An 18,606-nucleotide genomic window follows, 5' to 3' on the forward strand; every position below is an offset into this window, starting at 1 on the left:
CTGGGCTCGTGTCCCAGAGCAGAGGCTGCTGCTGACAAGATGTGAACAGCTGATCGATCGCTAACCTTGGTGCGGTCGAGAGCTGCTGTTAGGTCCGGTGTAACAATGCTACTTGCACGCTTTCGGCTCTGCCTCTTTGAAGCAGATAGAACAGCAGAGTCGTCATGATCACTGGCTTCAGCACTGCTGTCTGTTGATGATGCTAGCTCAAGAGTCTCCTCTCGGGCTGCTTGCTTCTCTTTTTCATGCTGCTCTCTTTCAGTCAACACCTTGTCGCGTTGATGTGTCCGCTCCTCTTTTCCTGCTAGCACCTTGTCAACACCAACCATAAAGCCCCGTCGACCTGGCTCCCGTTGTGCCTTAAGGAATTCACGGTCCTCTGGTATTTTGATCAGATCAAGGACATCAACATGAGCAATGTCAAATAAGTCATGTCGACCGGTTTGAAACTGCTCTTCTTTCTTTATCTGAGGGACAGATCGCCGGCTCTTTCCTTTCAGGATGGATCTGTATTGTTCTAATTTTCTCTCTAGTTTTGCAATGATATTCCGCTCATCTGCAGTGGGGATCCGTGCTTTCTCCCAGATGCATAATGTCTCACAAACAACAGTTGTTGCAGCACTGCTTATGTCCAATTTCTCAGCATGATGTAGCTTAAAGTATCGCTGCAGAATCTCTTGCCAAGATGGGAGCCGAGTTTCTGGTAGTTTTTCAAGATGGCAGCCTATCAGCCACACATGGTTCTTTTTTCTGGTTGCTCTTCTTGAAGTACTTGCACTCGCCATCATAACTGAAACAAACCGAAATAATTTCTGTATAGTGCTGATTAGCAGATTAGCAGGGGCCATGTGACAGTGGTAAAAGTTTTCAAAATGAAATGAAATTTTACCCAATTTGTTCTCTCTACAGGTGTAATAAAAAAATGGAAAAGCACTTTAGAAAAGTTAATGTTTACATTTGAGGACCACCCTAATATATATATATATATATATATATATATATATATATATATATATATATATATATATATATATATATATATATAGGAGGAGTATGTGAGTTAGGGCTAGGAGTTAAGGCTAGGAGCTGGGGATAGTCGTTTTTTTTTTTGTTTGTTTTAATGTATACTGAATCGAGGCTCGTGAAAGAGCTAACATTTACTTCACAAACAAATCAACCAGACAAACAAAATATATAAAAAGAGGGAGCGGAAAACAAGATGGGGAGAGAAGGGGAAGCACACAAACACAACATTTGAGAGCAGGGAGATGTGTGGAAGGGAGAGGGCTTGGGGGGAGGAGGCGTGGGAAGGGGTGGGGGGGGGGAGGGAGAAGTATAAAACACAAGGACACCAAGGACTTCCAGGACAGAAGTTGGTAATTTCAAAAAAGTGGAATTGGGGTGAAATTAGCGGGGGTAGAAAAGATCAAGGTTTTGGATGGGGGAAGATAAGAGATGGTGGTGAACAGCTGTTTTAAAGACCTGGAGGGTGGAGTGGGATTGAAGAGAGTGAGGGAGTTTGTTCCAGATGCGGGAGAAAAGAGGAATGAAGGAGTGAAGGTGAGCAGAGTCTTGATTTTGGCAGTTTGACCATAAGAGGGTTGCAGGCAGATCTTGTGCGACCTGTAGGAATATTTGCGGGACAGAGCCCAGAGAGAGCTGGGGGGGGGGCAAGGCCAGAGAGGAGTCGGTAGAAGACGGAAAGACCACCAACCTGCCTGCGGTGAGTGAGTGAGAGGCCCTTGGAGTTAGCTTCATCGCGGGAGATTCCAATGATTCTGAATGCTTTGGTTTCAACAGCGTGAAGACGAGCTCGGTGTGAGGCAGGAGCACCAGCCCAGAGGGGAGAGCAGTATACCATTGAGCTGCGGATGAAAGCCTTGTATGTGGTGAGGAGCTCAGGTGTGCCAAGGAAGGACTTCGCACGATGGAGGATGCCCAGTCGGCGACTGGCTTTGGAGGCCAGATTTGAAATGTGGTTTTCCCAGGAAAGATCATGGCAGATAGTGAGACCCAAAAGCTTGAGTGACAGAACTTCTTGGAGAGGATTATTCAGAAAGTGGATGGGAGGGTTGTCCAGTCGGTCTTTTCGGAGAGACATCGTAAGAGTGTGAGATTTGTCAGGATTGAAAGACATGTTCCACTTGTTTGCCCAGTCTGTGATTTTGTCCAGGTCTGCAGAGAGTGAGGAGGCTGCAGACTGCCGATCTGAAGGATGAAGAATGGAGCGACAGAGAGTAGAGTCATCAGCAAAGAGATACAGAGGATTTTCAAGAGAGTCAGAGAGATCATTGATGAAGACCAGAAAAAGCACAGGGCCCAGAACACTGCCTTGTGGAACTCCAGCCTGAACAGGAAGAGGAGATGAGAGAAACCCATTCAGGGCCACACGTTGACTACGACTAAAGAGGAAGTCCGCCAGCCATGCGTGGAGATTTCCATGGATACCAAAAGAGGAGAGTTGGGTGAGCAGAGCGGGGTGCCAGACCGTATCGAAGGCACATGATATGTCAAGGGAGACTGCTCTAATTTCCTGTTTGGCATTGAGGACCTCCATCCATTGTTAAGAAAGCAGAAGCAGCATGTCCAGAGTAGAGTGTCCAGGTCTGAAACCAAATTGAAGATCAGAGATCAAGCCATTAGAGTAGAGGAAAGATTTCATATCTGAAGCAATGATGGATTCCATGACTTTGCTGATAATTGGGAGAAGGCTGATTGGTCTGTAGTTGCTGGGATCTGTTTTTGCACCTTTTTTGTGCAAAGCGGTGATGTTGGCAGATTTCCAAGCAGATGGAAGATGACCTTGAGCAAAAGAGAGGGTGAAGAGAACAGAGAGAGGGAGTGAAAGAGCGGAAGAACAGGATTTTAGGACCCGTGGGCTGATGCCGTCAGGTCCAGTTGCAGAACCCGAGTCGGGGGTTGACAGAAACTTTTCCACCTTGTCAGGAGGAAAGGACACAGAGTCCAGGAGCAGCTGGGTACGACTGGGTACGGTGGGTACAGAGAGGGATGGGTTTGGGACACAAGATTTAGAGGCAAACACAGAGTTGAGGCATTCAGCTTTTTCACGTGCGGAGTCAGCCGTGTGGCCATTTGAGGTGAGGGAGGGGATGGAGGGGGAACAAACACCAGAAACAGATTTGACCAGATGCCACCAGGATTTGGAAGAGGGAGACAGATAAGGGAGTTCTGTCCTGAGAACAGAGAGATATTGTTTCCTGGCTCTCCTGAGGGTGGACACACACTTGTTTCGGGCTTTGTGAAAGGAAATGAGATTTCCTTCCGTTGGATTTGCTTTCCAGGAGACGAAAGCAAGTTGTTTCTGGGCAATAGCCTCACCACAAGATTCCGTGTACCATGGATGGGAGGAAGGGTATGACAACAGAAGACGAGATGGGATAAATCTGTGCATGAGAGAGAGCAGTTTGCTTTGGAAAAATTCCCAGGAAGAATTTATGTCAGAGGCAGCAGAGATGGGAGACCAGTCCAGATGATTGATGGATGCTTGAAGACCGTGCCAGTTGGCCTGAGTGAAATGCCAGACTTGTCGACGCTGAGGAGGCTCTCTGAGAATGGTCAGAGGGATGTCCACTTTAACAAGCACATGATCAGAAGAGCCGATTGGAGCAGAAGAAGAGCAGCAGACATTTTCAGGGAAGTTAGTCATAACCAAGTCCAGAAGAGAAGATGCTCCGTTGACTGAAATCCGGGTCGGGAAATTGACAGATTGTGTCAGTCCAGTGAGTCACAGAAGTCCTTTGCTGAAGAGCCATGGCTGGTAAGAGAGGTACCCACATCCAGCCAACTGGCATGGTGACAGTTGAAATCACCACATATGAGGAAGAGAGAGTTGGGATGGGTCGATAGAAGTTGGTCCATATTCTCAGACAGCGAGATGTAGATGGAGTCATCACTGTTTGGTGGATGGTACAACACACATATGAACAAATGGTGGGAGCGAAGGGGAAGCCCTAGCCAAAGGTATTCCTGGGGGTGAGGTGGAGAGAGGGCAGTGCAGGGCGAGTGAGGAAGAGAGTTTTTTATAAAGATAGCAACCCCACCTCCAGGACGAGGCTCAGGTCTATCATACCGGAGGAGGGAGTAACCTGGGAGAGATACCAAGGAATCAGAGACATCATGAAGGAGGAAAGTTTCTGTTAAGCAGATCACGTCTGGTTTGTGAAACCACGTCTGGTTTGTCAGAAGCAACCTGTATGGAGAGATCAGACAAGTTTGAGCGAAGGCCCCGGATGTTTGAGGTCCATACTGTTAAGGAAGAGGAAGGGGGGGGGCATCGGATACAGAACAGGGGGGGGGGAGCGGTAGGGTAAGATGTGGAAGAGGAGGAAGAGGTAGGGAGAGCTGTTGAAGGTGTGTCGGAGATTACAGAATAGCTTGGAGAAAGGGAAGAATGGGGCAGACAAAAGGTTTGATGGTGATTGGGAGAGGCGCAGTGAGGTGTTATTTGATGAGGGGGAAGAGCGAGGCAGAAGGTTGACGGAGATGAAGGTGAAAGTTGGAAGGGGGAAGAAGCGGGGAGGACGCTTTGAGCAGGAGGGGTGAGAGGGGAGTCTAGGAGGGGAGGAGCGAGGGAGAGTCTCGGAGGGGAGGGGTGTGGGGGGAGATTTGAAAGGAATGGGTGATTGGGAAGATTTGGAGGGGAGGGGCAAGGGGGAAGATTTGAAAGAGATGGGTGATGGGGATGATTTGGAGGGGAGGGGCAAGGGGGTAGATTTAGAGGGGAGGGGTGATGGGAAATGGGATTTTGGGGTGATGGGATTTTGAAAAATGTACGATTAATGGGAAACGAACATTTATTGCAAAATGAGTTTCTTGAGACATTTGAGTCAAAAATACGTTTGAGGATGCTGGAGGGAGGATGGAGTGCTGGAGAGTTTAGGGAATGAATGAAAGATGCACTATAAGAGATGGAATTTTTTTTTGGAATGAATAGATTTGGTGAGCAAGTCGAAAGCATCCTTTTATAGAAGAAGAAGAAAAAGGTGTTATAGAATATGACAGAATACAGGTCTTCAGGGGTCAGATGAGACATTTTTTAACAACGTGATCACGTGATCATAAACAACGTGGTCGAAGATCGAACGAACAAATAAGAACGAATAAACGAATAAGAACAGAGGGAAATGTTGTTTTTTTTTTTTTTTTTTTTTTTTTTTGAGATTTTAAAACAAGGAAGTATGGGATGAAAAGACCGTGAAAAACAGAGACCGGAAAGTAATTGCAGCGCGATCGGACAACCGCTGAGACAAAAACAAAGCCTCAAGCCAAGGTCGGACACGGTAGCCTAGTACTACACTTAGGCCTCAGAATACGCGATAAGAAAGACCGACGATTCTGTACACAGGTATGAAAAACCAACGCCAAGAATACTATTAAAGACACCCCAATAGGTACATACACCGAGAGAAAGATACAGTTTCGACAAAAACACAATTGTGAAAAGTTACTTAACTTCGAAAGCGAGCGCGCATGGACAGCTTTGAAGAGACGAGACCTCCAGGGCTAGGAGTTAGGGCTAGGAGTTAGGGCTAGTAGTTAGGGCTAGGAGCTAGGGTTAGTAGTTAGGGCTTGGAGTTAGGGCTAGGTGTTATGGCTAGGAGCTAGGGCTAGTAGCTTTGGCTCATATCTAGGGCTAGGAGTTAGGGCTTGGAGTTAGGGTAGGAGCTCGGGCTAGTAGTTAGTGCTAGGAGTTAAGGATAGGAGCTCGGGCTAATAGTTAGGGTTAGGGCTCGGGCTTGGATTTAGCGCTAGTAGTTAGGGCTTGGAGTTAGTGCTAGGAGTTATCGCTAGTAGTTAGGGCTTGGGCTATGAGTTAGGGCTAGGAGTTAAGGCTAGGAGTTAGGGCCAGGAGTTAGAGATCTTTATTTCTTTCACATTTCTTTCTACTTTTTCACATTTCTCCTTATTAGTCCCCTCCCGGTGTACACCGGAGGGGACTATAGGTTTGCACGCCGTCCCTCCGTCTGTCCGTCTGTCAGTCCGTCAGTCTGCCAGTCCGTCACACAAAGAACAGTTTTCCGGACTTTTTTTTTTTCCAAACTCTGAATGCCAATGATTTCAAACTTGGTACATGGTTTCCTCATGATAAGTTACAGATCAAGTTCGAAATTCACGACGTTTCGATCATTTTTTACAAAGTTACGGCACTTTGTTTATTCTAGAGTTCACCTCAAGCCGCACCGCGCGCCCTCAGCCTCGTCTCACGAACGTCAAAAGCGCGACACAGTGCGTGCTTTCGGAAGGGGCAGAGCCAAGCCGAGCAACATATATATTGTTGCGGTTTTGAGTTTTTTACAAATAAAGGTTAATTTCCCCCTCATAGTTTAGTCACACTGCAACAGTTCAACATGTAGCCTCGCGATAGTTCAGTTATGTCTTAGTAAATGTAAGCAGAGTCCTTTTCCTGTGTTAGTTTTGCATTGAGTAGAATAAGGAGAGTTAGGTCCTTCCATTGCTTATGCCGCCTGAATACTGTGGCTTTGGCGCGAAATGACACGAGGTCGGCCTAACAAGTCGATCAAGGCCGAAGGAAGGCGGAGGAGAAGCCGACGGTAAGCGCGAGCCGCCAATCAGGGCTCGAAGGGAGTGGCTTAGCACTGCATCAAAAGGCGTGGTTAGAACATTCGATGTGGGCTAAGGGTGTGGCAATAAAACCCTTTGCGAAAAAGCCCCCAGCCCAGTTATGGGGAGAGGTGCTTGAGAGTTGGACAAGTTCTGAGGAGAGGTGCGCTGAAACGAGTTCTCAGTTTCGAGGGGAGAGGCGCTTGAACAAGTTGAATGCTCGGTTGAGCTTGAGGCAGATCCTCCTTATTGAGTTACGCGAGTGAAAGCGCACCATTGATTAATCACACTGTGAGAAACCACTGAGCCTGGCGAGAAAAAACCACCTTTAGAGGTACTGAGCCTGGCGAGAGACGCGTATATTTTCCCGCCTGCTAGCCTGCCTTTGTTCGAGAGATGCGCTGCAAGGATCCCTCCCGCCGCCTGCTTGCCTTCATCGAGAGACGTGCTGTGACCGGGGAGGGCCACGCTGGGCGAAGCTGTTCCTGAACAACAGAGCCGGCGCGTTCAGCGCTTTCCATTTCCTTCCATGAACATTTCCTTTCTTCATTTCCCCCTGTGAGTATGATCGGGCCCGTGTCTGGGAAATAAGCTAAGACCGTTTAAGTTCTGCCCTGTGTCCATTTTCCTTCTACCAATCACTGTAAATAATAATTATTAAACCTGTGTTCTTCCTTCTATTCGACCATCTCGTCCCTTCCATCTATTGACTAAGCGTGGTACGAATTATCGCTCCAATCGGGTTCCAATATAAGATAACTGCACGGACCACGTGGTACGCCATCTGCTTGGACGTACTCAAATTACGCATGGTTCGTGCGAGGTTTGATCCCCGCTTCCGCGGTGGCGTAGGTACTTAGGTACGTGCGAGAATTGTCCCAGAACCCTACCCTGCGTCTTTTCGGGAGGGGCGACTCAAGTCTCATGGTTGCGACGACCCAAAGAGGACAAGGGGCTTAATCTCCCCTTGGTAAGGGCAGGAGGGTCGCGCGAAAACTGTAACAATATATACACATCGATCATTGATCGTGAACCGGAAAATATAATAAATTACTGATATTTAGCGACTCGAGAGGTTCTTTATCAACAACGTATTTGCTCGTGCTTCTGCTGACCTGTCTGCGAGGTGTATAAATCGAAGTCCCGAGTGCGAATCACAGGTGAGCCTGTCCTGAGGTAATTAGTGATTGGGAACAATTCAGAACCTGTGGGTAAATAACCCTTGGTAATTTCCCCAACAGTTTTCCGGATGACAGACTGCCGGTAGGGGACATGTATTGCAGCGCAATACTCAGAATGCTTGTTCATTATAATTCTTGCTTGTTCTTTATTTCTCTATTTCTCAATCTGTCTGTCCAAGGAGAAGTGAATTTTTTGCAGAGTTTTTCTTGAAGTTTCACTTGGATGCGTCTGGATGGGTTTGAGGGTTGTGGAGTAGCGGCTGAAACCCGAATCCTATCAGGTTCCTCCTGATGACTCCATATTTGTTCTCTACTTCTGGTTTCTTCTGATGACTCCAATGCAGTATTTGGTTTTCTGTTTAATTAAACCCGAATCCTAACCAGGTTCCTCCTGATGACTCCATATTTGTTCTTTACTTCTTCTGGTTCCTTCTGATGACTCCAATGCAGTATTTGGTTTTCTTTTGCATTAAATTTTGGTGAAGATCTGGATCCGGATACGAGAATGTTTGAATTTTTCACTATTGAGAGTTCAGGCCAAACTGATATATATATCATGATATCTCACATTTGTGGGCAGATTATTTCAACACATTTATTACAAAACATGGTGGACAGTTTGGGAGTGTGACAGGGACAAGCCGATGAAATGTTGGTTCAGGTCCGTATGCAGATCAGGCCTATCAGTGGGATACAAAACGTAAACTGTTCAAACGGGCAGAGGTATCCACTCCACCGATTGGTGCTCTCGTTTTTATTGACTTGCTTGGTCATGTTGGTGAACTTAACAATATTGTTGGTGTCGATCATTCTTTGTTCCAGGTGACGATATAAAACTGGCTCTGATGGGGATGTCAAAGGAGGTCCCAAAGCACCTAAGTGGATCGACAATGGGTGATCAATGGATTTTAGAAAGTGTGAAGGCAGAGTGGGCTCAAGTGTTTGTGCAAAATGATTTTTTTGATCGGTATCATTTCCACGTAAGTTTAATAACTCGTATCCAGTTTCAACTCAAGTGATGCTTTTCGAGCCGTTATGGTGGCTACACATCGACATGACTCTACGTACTGCCTCTGACAGATTGAAATTCGAAGGCGTCCATTCCTTCACGTCATCAACTTGATAATCCCGAGTGCGTTCATGATCCTGATAGACCTGACCGGCTTCCTATTGCCAAATGACTGCGGCCAGCGAGTTATTTACAAAACCACCTTGCTGCTCTCTTATGGCATGTACCTCAACATCATCGTCACAAGCCTCCCGCCAACTGCTCTAAGCTTGCCTCTCATTGGTGAGGATATATATATATATATATATATATATAACTTAAAGTGCCTCTTGTACCTGTTATGTGATAAAGGTGGAATATCTCTACTCTATAAGATGTACCGAGACAGAGAATACCACTTTCTTGCGGGCAATTTAATCAACTTGGGCAATGTACTTGTGGGCAATGTACAAATTACAGTCACATACATTTCATTACAATAACACACAGGACGTCCACCCAGGTTCTTCTTGCTCTCAGAGAATTCGGTCTCTATTATAGTCGTGTGGTTTCTTTGATACCAGTGAAGAAAAGCAGACGCGTATTGCAAGGTCACCTTAGGGCATTGTATTCCCAGACAAGTTGACGCCACAGTCCAGATGTATACCATCATTTCACAGGTTGTAGCTTAAAATAATGTACGAGTATGCAGGTTTCAAAGAAGGAGAAGAGTAGGGTATGAAGTTATCTGGACGTTGTCTGAGATAAGAGAGGGAGCTTTCACTTTAGCCAGAAAACTGTTTATAGCAGGTCAAAAAGGTCACGACACAAGCTTCTCTCTGTTCTAAGTTCCAGCACCGTTTCATTATAACTTTTCCAAAGCTCATCTTCATTATTATTAGCATTGCATATTTCGAACGATTATGGCACCTTAATAATTGTAATATCCTGCTATTGTCAGAGTTTTAGACCAAAGCAATTTGGGTGTAAGTGAAAACTCACTTACATGCACGTATTCAGATAATCAATCATACAGAAGTCCTGAAACTCTTCTACACATGTCATGACAAGTAGTGAGCATCCATGTTTATAAGGAAGTGACGTCATGTGTGTGCAAGTGACTGGTAGACAAGATTAACCTGAATAGGACCAGCAACATGAAGAAAAATGAGTAAACAACTGTCGTTTGATTGTGGTAAACTGAATAACTAAAGTGTGAAGCAAGGTAACAATACTATGTAAAATGGACATGTAGCAGGACCTTGTATGCATTTCCTCACCTGGATGCCTCACCTGGATGCCTCAATAATAATCAAGAAACAATCCTGAGTTTCCAACTTACTGCTAAATTGATCGCCCAGATGGATGCACATAATATGCACCCATAATATAAACCACGGTGCCAATGAAAACAAATATGGGATAAAAGGTTTCTCCAAACTGGCCCTATTTCTTGATTATTATTTTTTTGTATTAGTGACGGTCCCTATTCACTCGTAAAACGGGGAGAATAGGGACAGCCATAAAAATCCTATTCATTCCTATTTAACCCATACATGGGGTTAATAGGGACTATAAGTTGCTTTTAAAAAAACTAGAGAACACTTTCAACCCAAATATCAACAAATCAATATGGTTATCAATTTTCAGCGAAAAAAGTTTCCGAACTTCTTTTCAGTTTGTGTCCCTATTCCCCTTGCTGTCCCTATTCCCCCCATTTACGGTAATATATTGTGATGGTTTGAGCTACTTTTCCCCTAGGGTTGTGCCAAATGGTCCACACATGATCACACATTTGGTTTAATATGAACCTAACAACTCATTACAATTACAATATGATTCTGAATTCAAAACGAACAATGTGGCAGTTTGATCCTCACATATACTGACTTGATTTTTGGCTCTCTTGTTTTCTTTCTAAATGGAAAAGTCTTCATACAATATTTCTTGCAATCAATGTAATATTTCCAAGATGGCCTCAGAAGCAAAACCTGGACTGGGCATCGTTCGTCGTGCAAGATCTTTCCTTGGCCAGTCTGAACTTTTGACAACCTACAAGGCCTTCAATCGTGGCGTGATGGAGCGTTACTCTCCCCTTTGGGCTGGTACCCCTTCCTCACAACTTGCACTTTTTGATGCCGTGGAAAAGAAGGCCCACAACATCAAAGGGAACTCCTGTGACAACGCTGAGTATCCAGGCCTGTTACTATCAGATCACAGACAGGTTGGTGGCCTCTATGTATTCCACTCCTGTTTTTGTTTTTGCACCCTCTGCACTATCTGCCATGATCTTTTCTAGGAAAACCACATTTCCAAGCTGGCCTCCAAAGCCAGTCGCAGACTGGGCATCCTCCGTCGTGCGAAGTCCTTCCTTGGCCCGCCTGAGCTACTCACCACATACAAGGCTTTCATCCGCAGCTCAATGGAATACTGTTCCCCCCTCTGGGCCAGTGCTCCTGCCTCACACCTAGCTCGACTTCACGCTGTTGAAACCAAAGCGTTCAGAATCATTGGAATCTCCTGCATGAAGCTAACTCCGAGGGCCTTTCACTTACTCACCGTAGACAGGTTGGTGGTCTTTCCGTCTTCTACCGACTCCTCTCCGGCCTAGCTCCCCCAGGTCTGTCTGTGCTCTGTCCCCCAAATATTCCTACAGGTCGCACAAGATCTGCCAGCAACCCTCTTATGGTTAAACTGCCAAAATCAAGACTCTCTGCTCACCTTCACTCTTTCATTCCTCTTTACTTCCGCCTCTGGAACAAACTCCCTCACTCTCTTCAATCCCACTCCTCCCTCCAGGTCTTCAAAACAGCTGTTCACCACCATCTCTTATCTTCCCCCATCCAAAACCTTGATCTTTTCTACCCCCGTTACCCCAAATCCACCTTTTTCAAATTTCGTTTTCTGTCCTGAAAGTCCATGTAGTGGCCATCTTGTTTATCCCGTGTAACCTGCCCCAGCCCTCTCCCTTCCACAGATTTCCCGATGTCCCTGTTCTCTACTGTTGTTGTGCTTCCCTCTCTCCCATTCTTGTCTCCCACTCACTTTATTATATATTGTATGTGTTAGCTCTTACACGAGCCTCGACTTTGTATAAAAATAAAATATATATATATAGAATGACTAGAATATTTTATGTTATTCTTCACCATTGAGAGATAGGCCAAAAACGATATATAGCACGATATCTCAAAAAGGTATAGACAGATTCGGACGAAACATTGTGCACACGTTTGGTAGGTGACGAGAACAAGCGAATTAGATTTTGTTTCAGGTCTGGACCCAGATCCGGCCTATCAGTGGGCTGTAAAACGTAACCTGTTAAGCTTGGTGGAGGTAAGCACTCTACAGATTGCTGTTCCAGTTACATTGTGTGAGACCCCATCGAGCACTTTGCTGGTGAGAAAAGCTTGAGGCATTGTGGTTAAAATAAGTAGCTGTAGCTAGTTACGCAACTCACTTCAACATTTTAAGCTGAGAAACTTTTTCTTATTTCCTGGTTATTGTTTAATTTTTTTGAGAGAATGAAGGACACATATGATGTAAATTGTTTGCCAGTGTAATGTCATTTTATTTCATTAAATGCATGTTTACCTCACACAGATATTTACTACGTGGTTGCCATGGTTTGGCTAGGCCTCAGCCTGTCTGAGAGCATTCGGATGGTCCAGTTGACGTATGATTATGATAAACAGTTCAAAATGAAAACTTCATCTCCAAGTAGTGATGGCTGCTTTTTCATGGGATGCTTTCTGGGATACTTCAGCCTGAAAAAAGACGCAACGCACCTGAAATCCAAAACACTACATGGTTCAGGTAAGTGTGCTGCTGGCAGGTTGAAGGAATGTAGGAATATGAAGAGAAGATTGATGACAAAAACACACACAGGTGTACAAAAATAATGTTGTGGAAATGGTACCTGGGGGTTAACATTGCTTACGATGGTATAGTTATTTCTTACGATGGTATAGTTATTTCTTACTATGGTATAGTTATTTCTTACGATGGTATAGTTATTTCTTACTATGGTATAGTTATTTCTTAATATGGTATAGTTATTTCTTACGATGGTATAGTTATTTCTTACTATGGTATAGTTATTGCTTACTATGGTATAGTTATTTCTTAATATGGTATAGTTATTTCTTACTATGGTATAGTTATTTCTTACGATGGTATAGTTTTTTCTGACTATGGTAGAGTTATTTATTACGATGGTATAGTTATTTCTTACCATGGTATAGTTATTTCGTACTATGGTATAGTTATTGCTTACTATGGTATCGTTATTGCTTACTATGGTATAGTTATTGCTTACTATGGTATAGTTATTGCTTACTATGGTATAGTTATTTCTTACTCTGGTATAGTTATTGCTTACTATGGTATACTTATTTCTTACTATGGTATAGTTATTGCTTACTATGGTATAGTTATTTCTTACTATGGTATAGTTATTTCTTACTATGGTATAGTTATTTCTTACTATGGTATAGTTATTTCTTACTATGGTATAGTTATTGCTTACTATGGTATAGTTATTTCTTACGATGGTATAGTTATTTCTTACCATGGTATAGTTATTGCTTACTATGGAATAGTTATTGCTTACTATGGTATAGTCATTGCTTACTATGGTATAGTTATTGCTTACTGTGGTATAGTTATTGTTTACTATGGTATAGTTATTGCTTACTATGGTATAGTTATTGCTTACTGTGGTATAGTTATTGCTTACTATGGTATAGTTATTTCTTACTATGGCATAGTTATTTCTTACTATTGTTACGGATTCGGCACTTCCGTGGTTGTTGTTTTCATCCACTTGACACATTTCTGATATTATGTACTATTATTATCTTCAAAAGGTTTAGTATTCATGAACAGTTATCAAAAGTTAAAAAGGTTAACTTTAAATGATACAGGAAACCGAACCGGAAGACGACGGTGGTGAAGAGGAAGAGGCGTGGTGGAAAAAGTCGGACAAGACGCGTGACGTCGAGCTCCGTAGCGAGCGTTGTCTAACGGAGGTCGCGAGGGAATTTTGAGTTCCTTGAAAGGACATCCTGCAATAGGTATGATCGCTGGGATTGAGAAATCTGCATAGTCAGGTTTAGGCTGAGATTCCGACGAATCCTTGCCTGGCCGCATCGACTCAAGCAAGAGCCGTCGGCCATTTTGAACCTCATACGTCGTTCACCGACAAAGGTTTTGCTACGCGTCAGCTCTTCTCAACATCCTATCGTCTGTCGGGGATGTGTGTGCGCGACCGCTTCGTCTCCAATTACGTTGCGGTTTGCTGATTGAGCTGTGAACGTGCTCCTCTGGAGGGCGCCTTTTTACACTTTCGGCTATGTGACTGTCATTGCCATCTGGACAGCGGGATTCGGGTTTCGACTGGACATCGGTCTAGCGATCGCTGGAGCGAATCAACTTCACATTGGAGAAGGTTATAGAGACATTGAGGAGTGTCCTTTTTCACTCACTTGGAGTGCAGTGAGTTATCTGACTTTAGTTGATGGTACCATCCTAAGATATATAGAGTGCACTCTGGATTGCTATTGGTTGTACCGTTATTCTTGTGTGTGATTTTTAATACAACATTTGTTCGTTTAAAATCATTGGTGTGGTTTCACTGTTGATTTCTAACACAGAATAACATAATTTTTCTGCCGTGGCTCCTCTCGGGATTCGGAGGTACACCGTGACCAGGGGGTCAGGGAGGAACACGTAACAGAAATTGGGGGCTCGTCCAATTGACTCGTGGGCTCGAAATTGGGTCTTCGTCCGGGATAAAATTCCAGAATAACATCCGCTCGGGATTGACCCAGATTGAAATTGGGGGCTCGTACTGTGGAGAAATTGGGGGCTCGGCTTTGCTGATTAAATTCCATAATTCTCGTACTGTGGATTAAATTCCCTAAATTTCGTCTGGGAAAGAATTCCAACATTCCCAAATTTTTCACAAAAAATTGGAAAGTTTTGTGTGAAGGTTAACAGGTGTTAACAGATAGTCACCATGGTGTTTGACGCAGGAAAGTTTGCGGCGTCCCCTAGTGAGGCACAGTTCCAAGCGTTTAAAAAATCGGAACTCTTGGTATTGGCCAGACATTTTAGCTTGGAGGTCCGAGCTAATATGAGGAAAGCAGAGATGCAGAGATTGGTGATAGAATCTCTGGTGGGACAAGGAACATGGGAAGAGGTAGCCTTGGATTGGTTACCCGAGGAACAAGAAAATGTGGAGCTCCGGAAACTGGAGATGCAACTGCAGAGCCAGGAAAGGTTAGAAGAGAAAAAAGCAGAGGCAAGGAGAGTTGAAAGGGAACTCGAAGAAAGAAGAGAAGAGAAAAAAAGCAGAGGAAAGGAGAGTTGCAAGATAACTCGAGGAAAGAAGCGCAGCACAGGAACGGGAACTCCAGGAAAGGTTAGAAGAGAAAAGAGCAGAGGAGAGAAAAGCTGAAAGGGAGTTAAAGGAACGGGACTTGGCGCTTCAGCAGGAAATTAAACTCAAGGAGCTGGATTTAATGAAAGAACGAGGAGAGGTACCATCCATGCCGACTGGTTCGACACCTAGTCAGAACACCTGGGAGGTTGGTAGACATGTGAGGCTGGTTCCACCCTTCAATGAAAAGGAGGTAGGCAATTTTTTTTCACACTGAGAAAGTGGCTCAAATGCTAAAATGGCCGGAGGAGTCCTGGACCATGTTAGTGCAAAGTGTTCTGGTGGGTAAAGCTCAAGATATTTATTCGGCTTTACCGATTGACCAATGTGCAGATTGTGAGATAGTGAAGAAAAACATTATCAAAGCCTATGAATTGGTCCCTGAAGCTTTCCGGCAAAAATTCCGGAATGCCAGGAAGAGGGAGAGTGAGACCCATGTGGAGTTTGCCAGAATGAAAGAAACCATGTTTGATCGGTGGTGTGTGTGATTCAAAAGGGGTTGGGAAAGACTTCGAACTATTGTGACAATTGATCCTGGTGGAGGAATTCCAACAGTGTGTCCACGAGGACATTAAAGTACATGGGTAATTCCACGGTAACGGAAGGACCTTGAAATGCTCTATCTATTGCTGTACAAAGAGTGAAATTCTGGTCACTATATGATACAAATAATTGCTGGAAAGTGCAATGCAATGCAAATAACTAGAAGTGCAATGTAACATATATGACCAAAAACTAATCTTAAAAATAGTTCACACTATCCTAATTACGAACTAATTAAACATGTGGCTAACGATCGGGTAGTAATGAATACAAAGGAATTACTACTTGCATTGCCATACACTCTGCGTACAATACGTGTTTGCACAGCCAGCCAATTGAAAACAGTAACGCAAATTTAGTGCACATGCATCGATTACTTTTGTACAATGGCACTCTGAACATCACCATCACGCACAGCGTTTTTGCATGCAATATTTTGTCACAATTTCACATGCAGTTATTAACTTATAATTAAAACTATAAACCTACTAGATGGAGCTACTCATACAAGTACACAACAGCAAAACCTCTTCTATCACTACTGTAGAATCAAATTATCTAGAAGTTCAAAATATCATTTTCCAACTGTAAATATCACACTTCAAATACATTGAACGAAAATCATGTGGTTCCTGAAATATGCAAAAATATTACTCTTTCAACACATAATCCAGTGCACTTTGTTACCCCCAAGTTAAACTACATTAACTTTTGTATACTACGCAATTGTCTATCAAAAAAAATGTCTATCAATCACTAGGCTTCAGTCCCTTTGATTAAGTGCAAGAAATCAGTGCAGTGTAATGTACAGTTTTGCCAATTGGTCACAATTTTGTGTGTTTTCAGTTAGAACTGGGCTGTGAATTTGAAAGGTCCTCTGTTGTTGGCAATGAGTGGATAATCTAGCAGCATAACTATTTTGTCTTTAATATAAAATGTCAGGTCGTCTTTGGGGCTAGGCCATTTCCAGTTGTGCCCTGCCCGATGCATCACCGATACTCTGTAATCTCCATGTTCCCCGACTTCTTTCACTTCTCCTGCAAATAGTTCTGCATCATACTCTGCAACGCACCACTGGCCCACACGAATGTTGCCAATGTCATTATTAGATGTGCTCCCAGATGCGCTTGGTGTTACATGTACCTCAGGTGATTTGGCAGGGCTAGCTGTGGCCAGTTGGAACTGTTGATAATTATCAGACTTAGCATAAACGGCATAGAATTGAATTAATTTATAAAATTTGAATTAATTTATATAAATAATTGGCCCTACATATAAGCCCATATAGTTAATCACATGCATACATTGTAAAATGAAATATGACATAAAATATCAATACTCACATGAGATGTCAAATCCAATAACTGGCTGTAAAAGTTGTGATAGTTGCTGTTTACTGCTTCAACAAAGTTGTAGTTACACTGAATGATGAATTTCAAGTGAAGCACTGACCACACATATTATATGTGAGCCTGAGGAAGACTCTCGCTCATTAACATTACTAGGGCATGCCCGTACTATATATATGCCCGTACTATATATCTATCTAAAATTATATCCCCCCCCTCTATTTACATGAAATGGTTTGGTCCATTCGCAACGCCAAAGCGAACGGCGAACGGCTTGCGAGTACAGTGACAATCCCCCCCCTCTATTTACATGAAATGGTTTCGTCCATTCGCAACGACCACAGAACCCCCCCCCCCCCCCTCTATTTACATGGAATGGTTTGGTCCATTCGCAACGCCGGCACACGCGATCGTTCGCTGCTCTCTGATTGGTTGAATCGTTTTTTGGACATAGCTCGGTAAGTAATTGTCCGATTAATATGAAACCTTGAAAAGGCACATCCTCGGGTCCCCAGCAATATACCTGGCAAGTTAAAAGTATATCGGACCCGTGGTTGTCGAGAAACAGCGGTCACAGACAGACAAACGTACAAACGTACAAACGTACAGAGATTACTGGAATTATAGATAGATAATACGAAGCAAGCTTAATGTATCAAAAGGTAGGTTTGCGGTACAACCATGTGAGTAGAGAGAACTCCACGTTCCGGTCAGAATGCTCTGGTCATCTTCAGGAGAATGAAGAAAGAACAACTTGTAAACTAAATTTATGTAAGACTTTGAAGTGCCTGTAAACAAGTATTGAAGTATGAATAGTGTGAGTTTAGAGTTAATTAGGTGGAATGACAATGACAATGAGTAATTCAGTTAGAGGAACCTGTGAATTAACACTAATCATGACATACAATGGAAACACGATGACAATAGAACCAGGATGTGTATCCACAAAAGGGGGGCAACTTGGAAGATAGATAGGTAGGGGTGTCAAAGTTTTGAAAAAACAGATAGAAAGGAGGGAGGGAACAACAAAGTAGTTAACAGGGTGTGAAGAGTGAAAAATGAAAAAAAAATCAATAGCCTATCTGTCCTTCCGTTACCAATTTTTGTCCTTCCGTTACCACCTTATGGTAACGGAAGGACAAGTCTTAATTAGTTATAATTAATAGGGGAAAGGGCAAAACGTGACGTGAGTGGTATAATATTGTAGGCCTACCCAAACTTGCTTTGCATTGGTATTGCCATTGTTTTTCTCCTGCAAGATTTGAAAATGTATTAAAAATATGTACTTTTATGGTAACGGAAGGACATTTCAGAGGGGAAAATATCCGAAGCCACTGAAGTGTAACAAATACCGCAAAGAACAAAAAAATGTTACAGATATCCTTTAAACAATCTAAATACTTAATGGGTGGTATAAAATTGCAAGAGCCGTCGGCTAACGGCAAGAGCCCTCGGCAAGAGCCGTCGGCAAAATAACATTACTTTTCATTATTTATTACACACAGGGTGCAGTTAATTTTC

The 18,606-nt window shown here is 43.5% G+C and overlaps 1 protein-coding gene across 3 annotated transcripts in view; it reads left to right on the top strand.

Annotated features, from left to right (window-relative positions):
• The window catches only part of LOC137439390 (5-hydroxytryptamine receptor 3A-like), a 148,541-nt gene that overhangs the window by 119,970 nt on the left and 9,965 nt on the right, over positions 1 to 18,606 (top strand). For all 3 annotated transcript variants that reach the window (XM_068135104.2, XM_068135103.2, XM_068135105.2), the window contains 3 exons: positions 8,586 to 8,743; positions 8,844 to 9,054; positions 12,355 to 12,567. In XM_068135104.2, the coding sequence (XP_067991205.1) occupies positions 8,586 to 8,743; positions 8,844 to 9,054; positions 12,355 to 12,567 (582 nt within the window). The remainder of the gene's footprint in view (positions 1 to 8,585; positions 8,744 to 8,843; positions 9,055 to 12,354; positions 12,568 to 18,606) is intronic.

Source organism: Myxine glutinosa, chromosome 14 (genome assembly GCF_964187855.1).
Source record: "Myxine glutinosa chromosome 14, kmMyxGlut1.1, whole genome shotgun sequence".
Taxonomy (NCBI): domain Eukaryota; kingdom Metazoa; phylum Chordata; class Myxini; order Myxiniformes; family Myxinidae; genus Myxine; species Myxine glutinosa.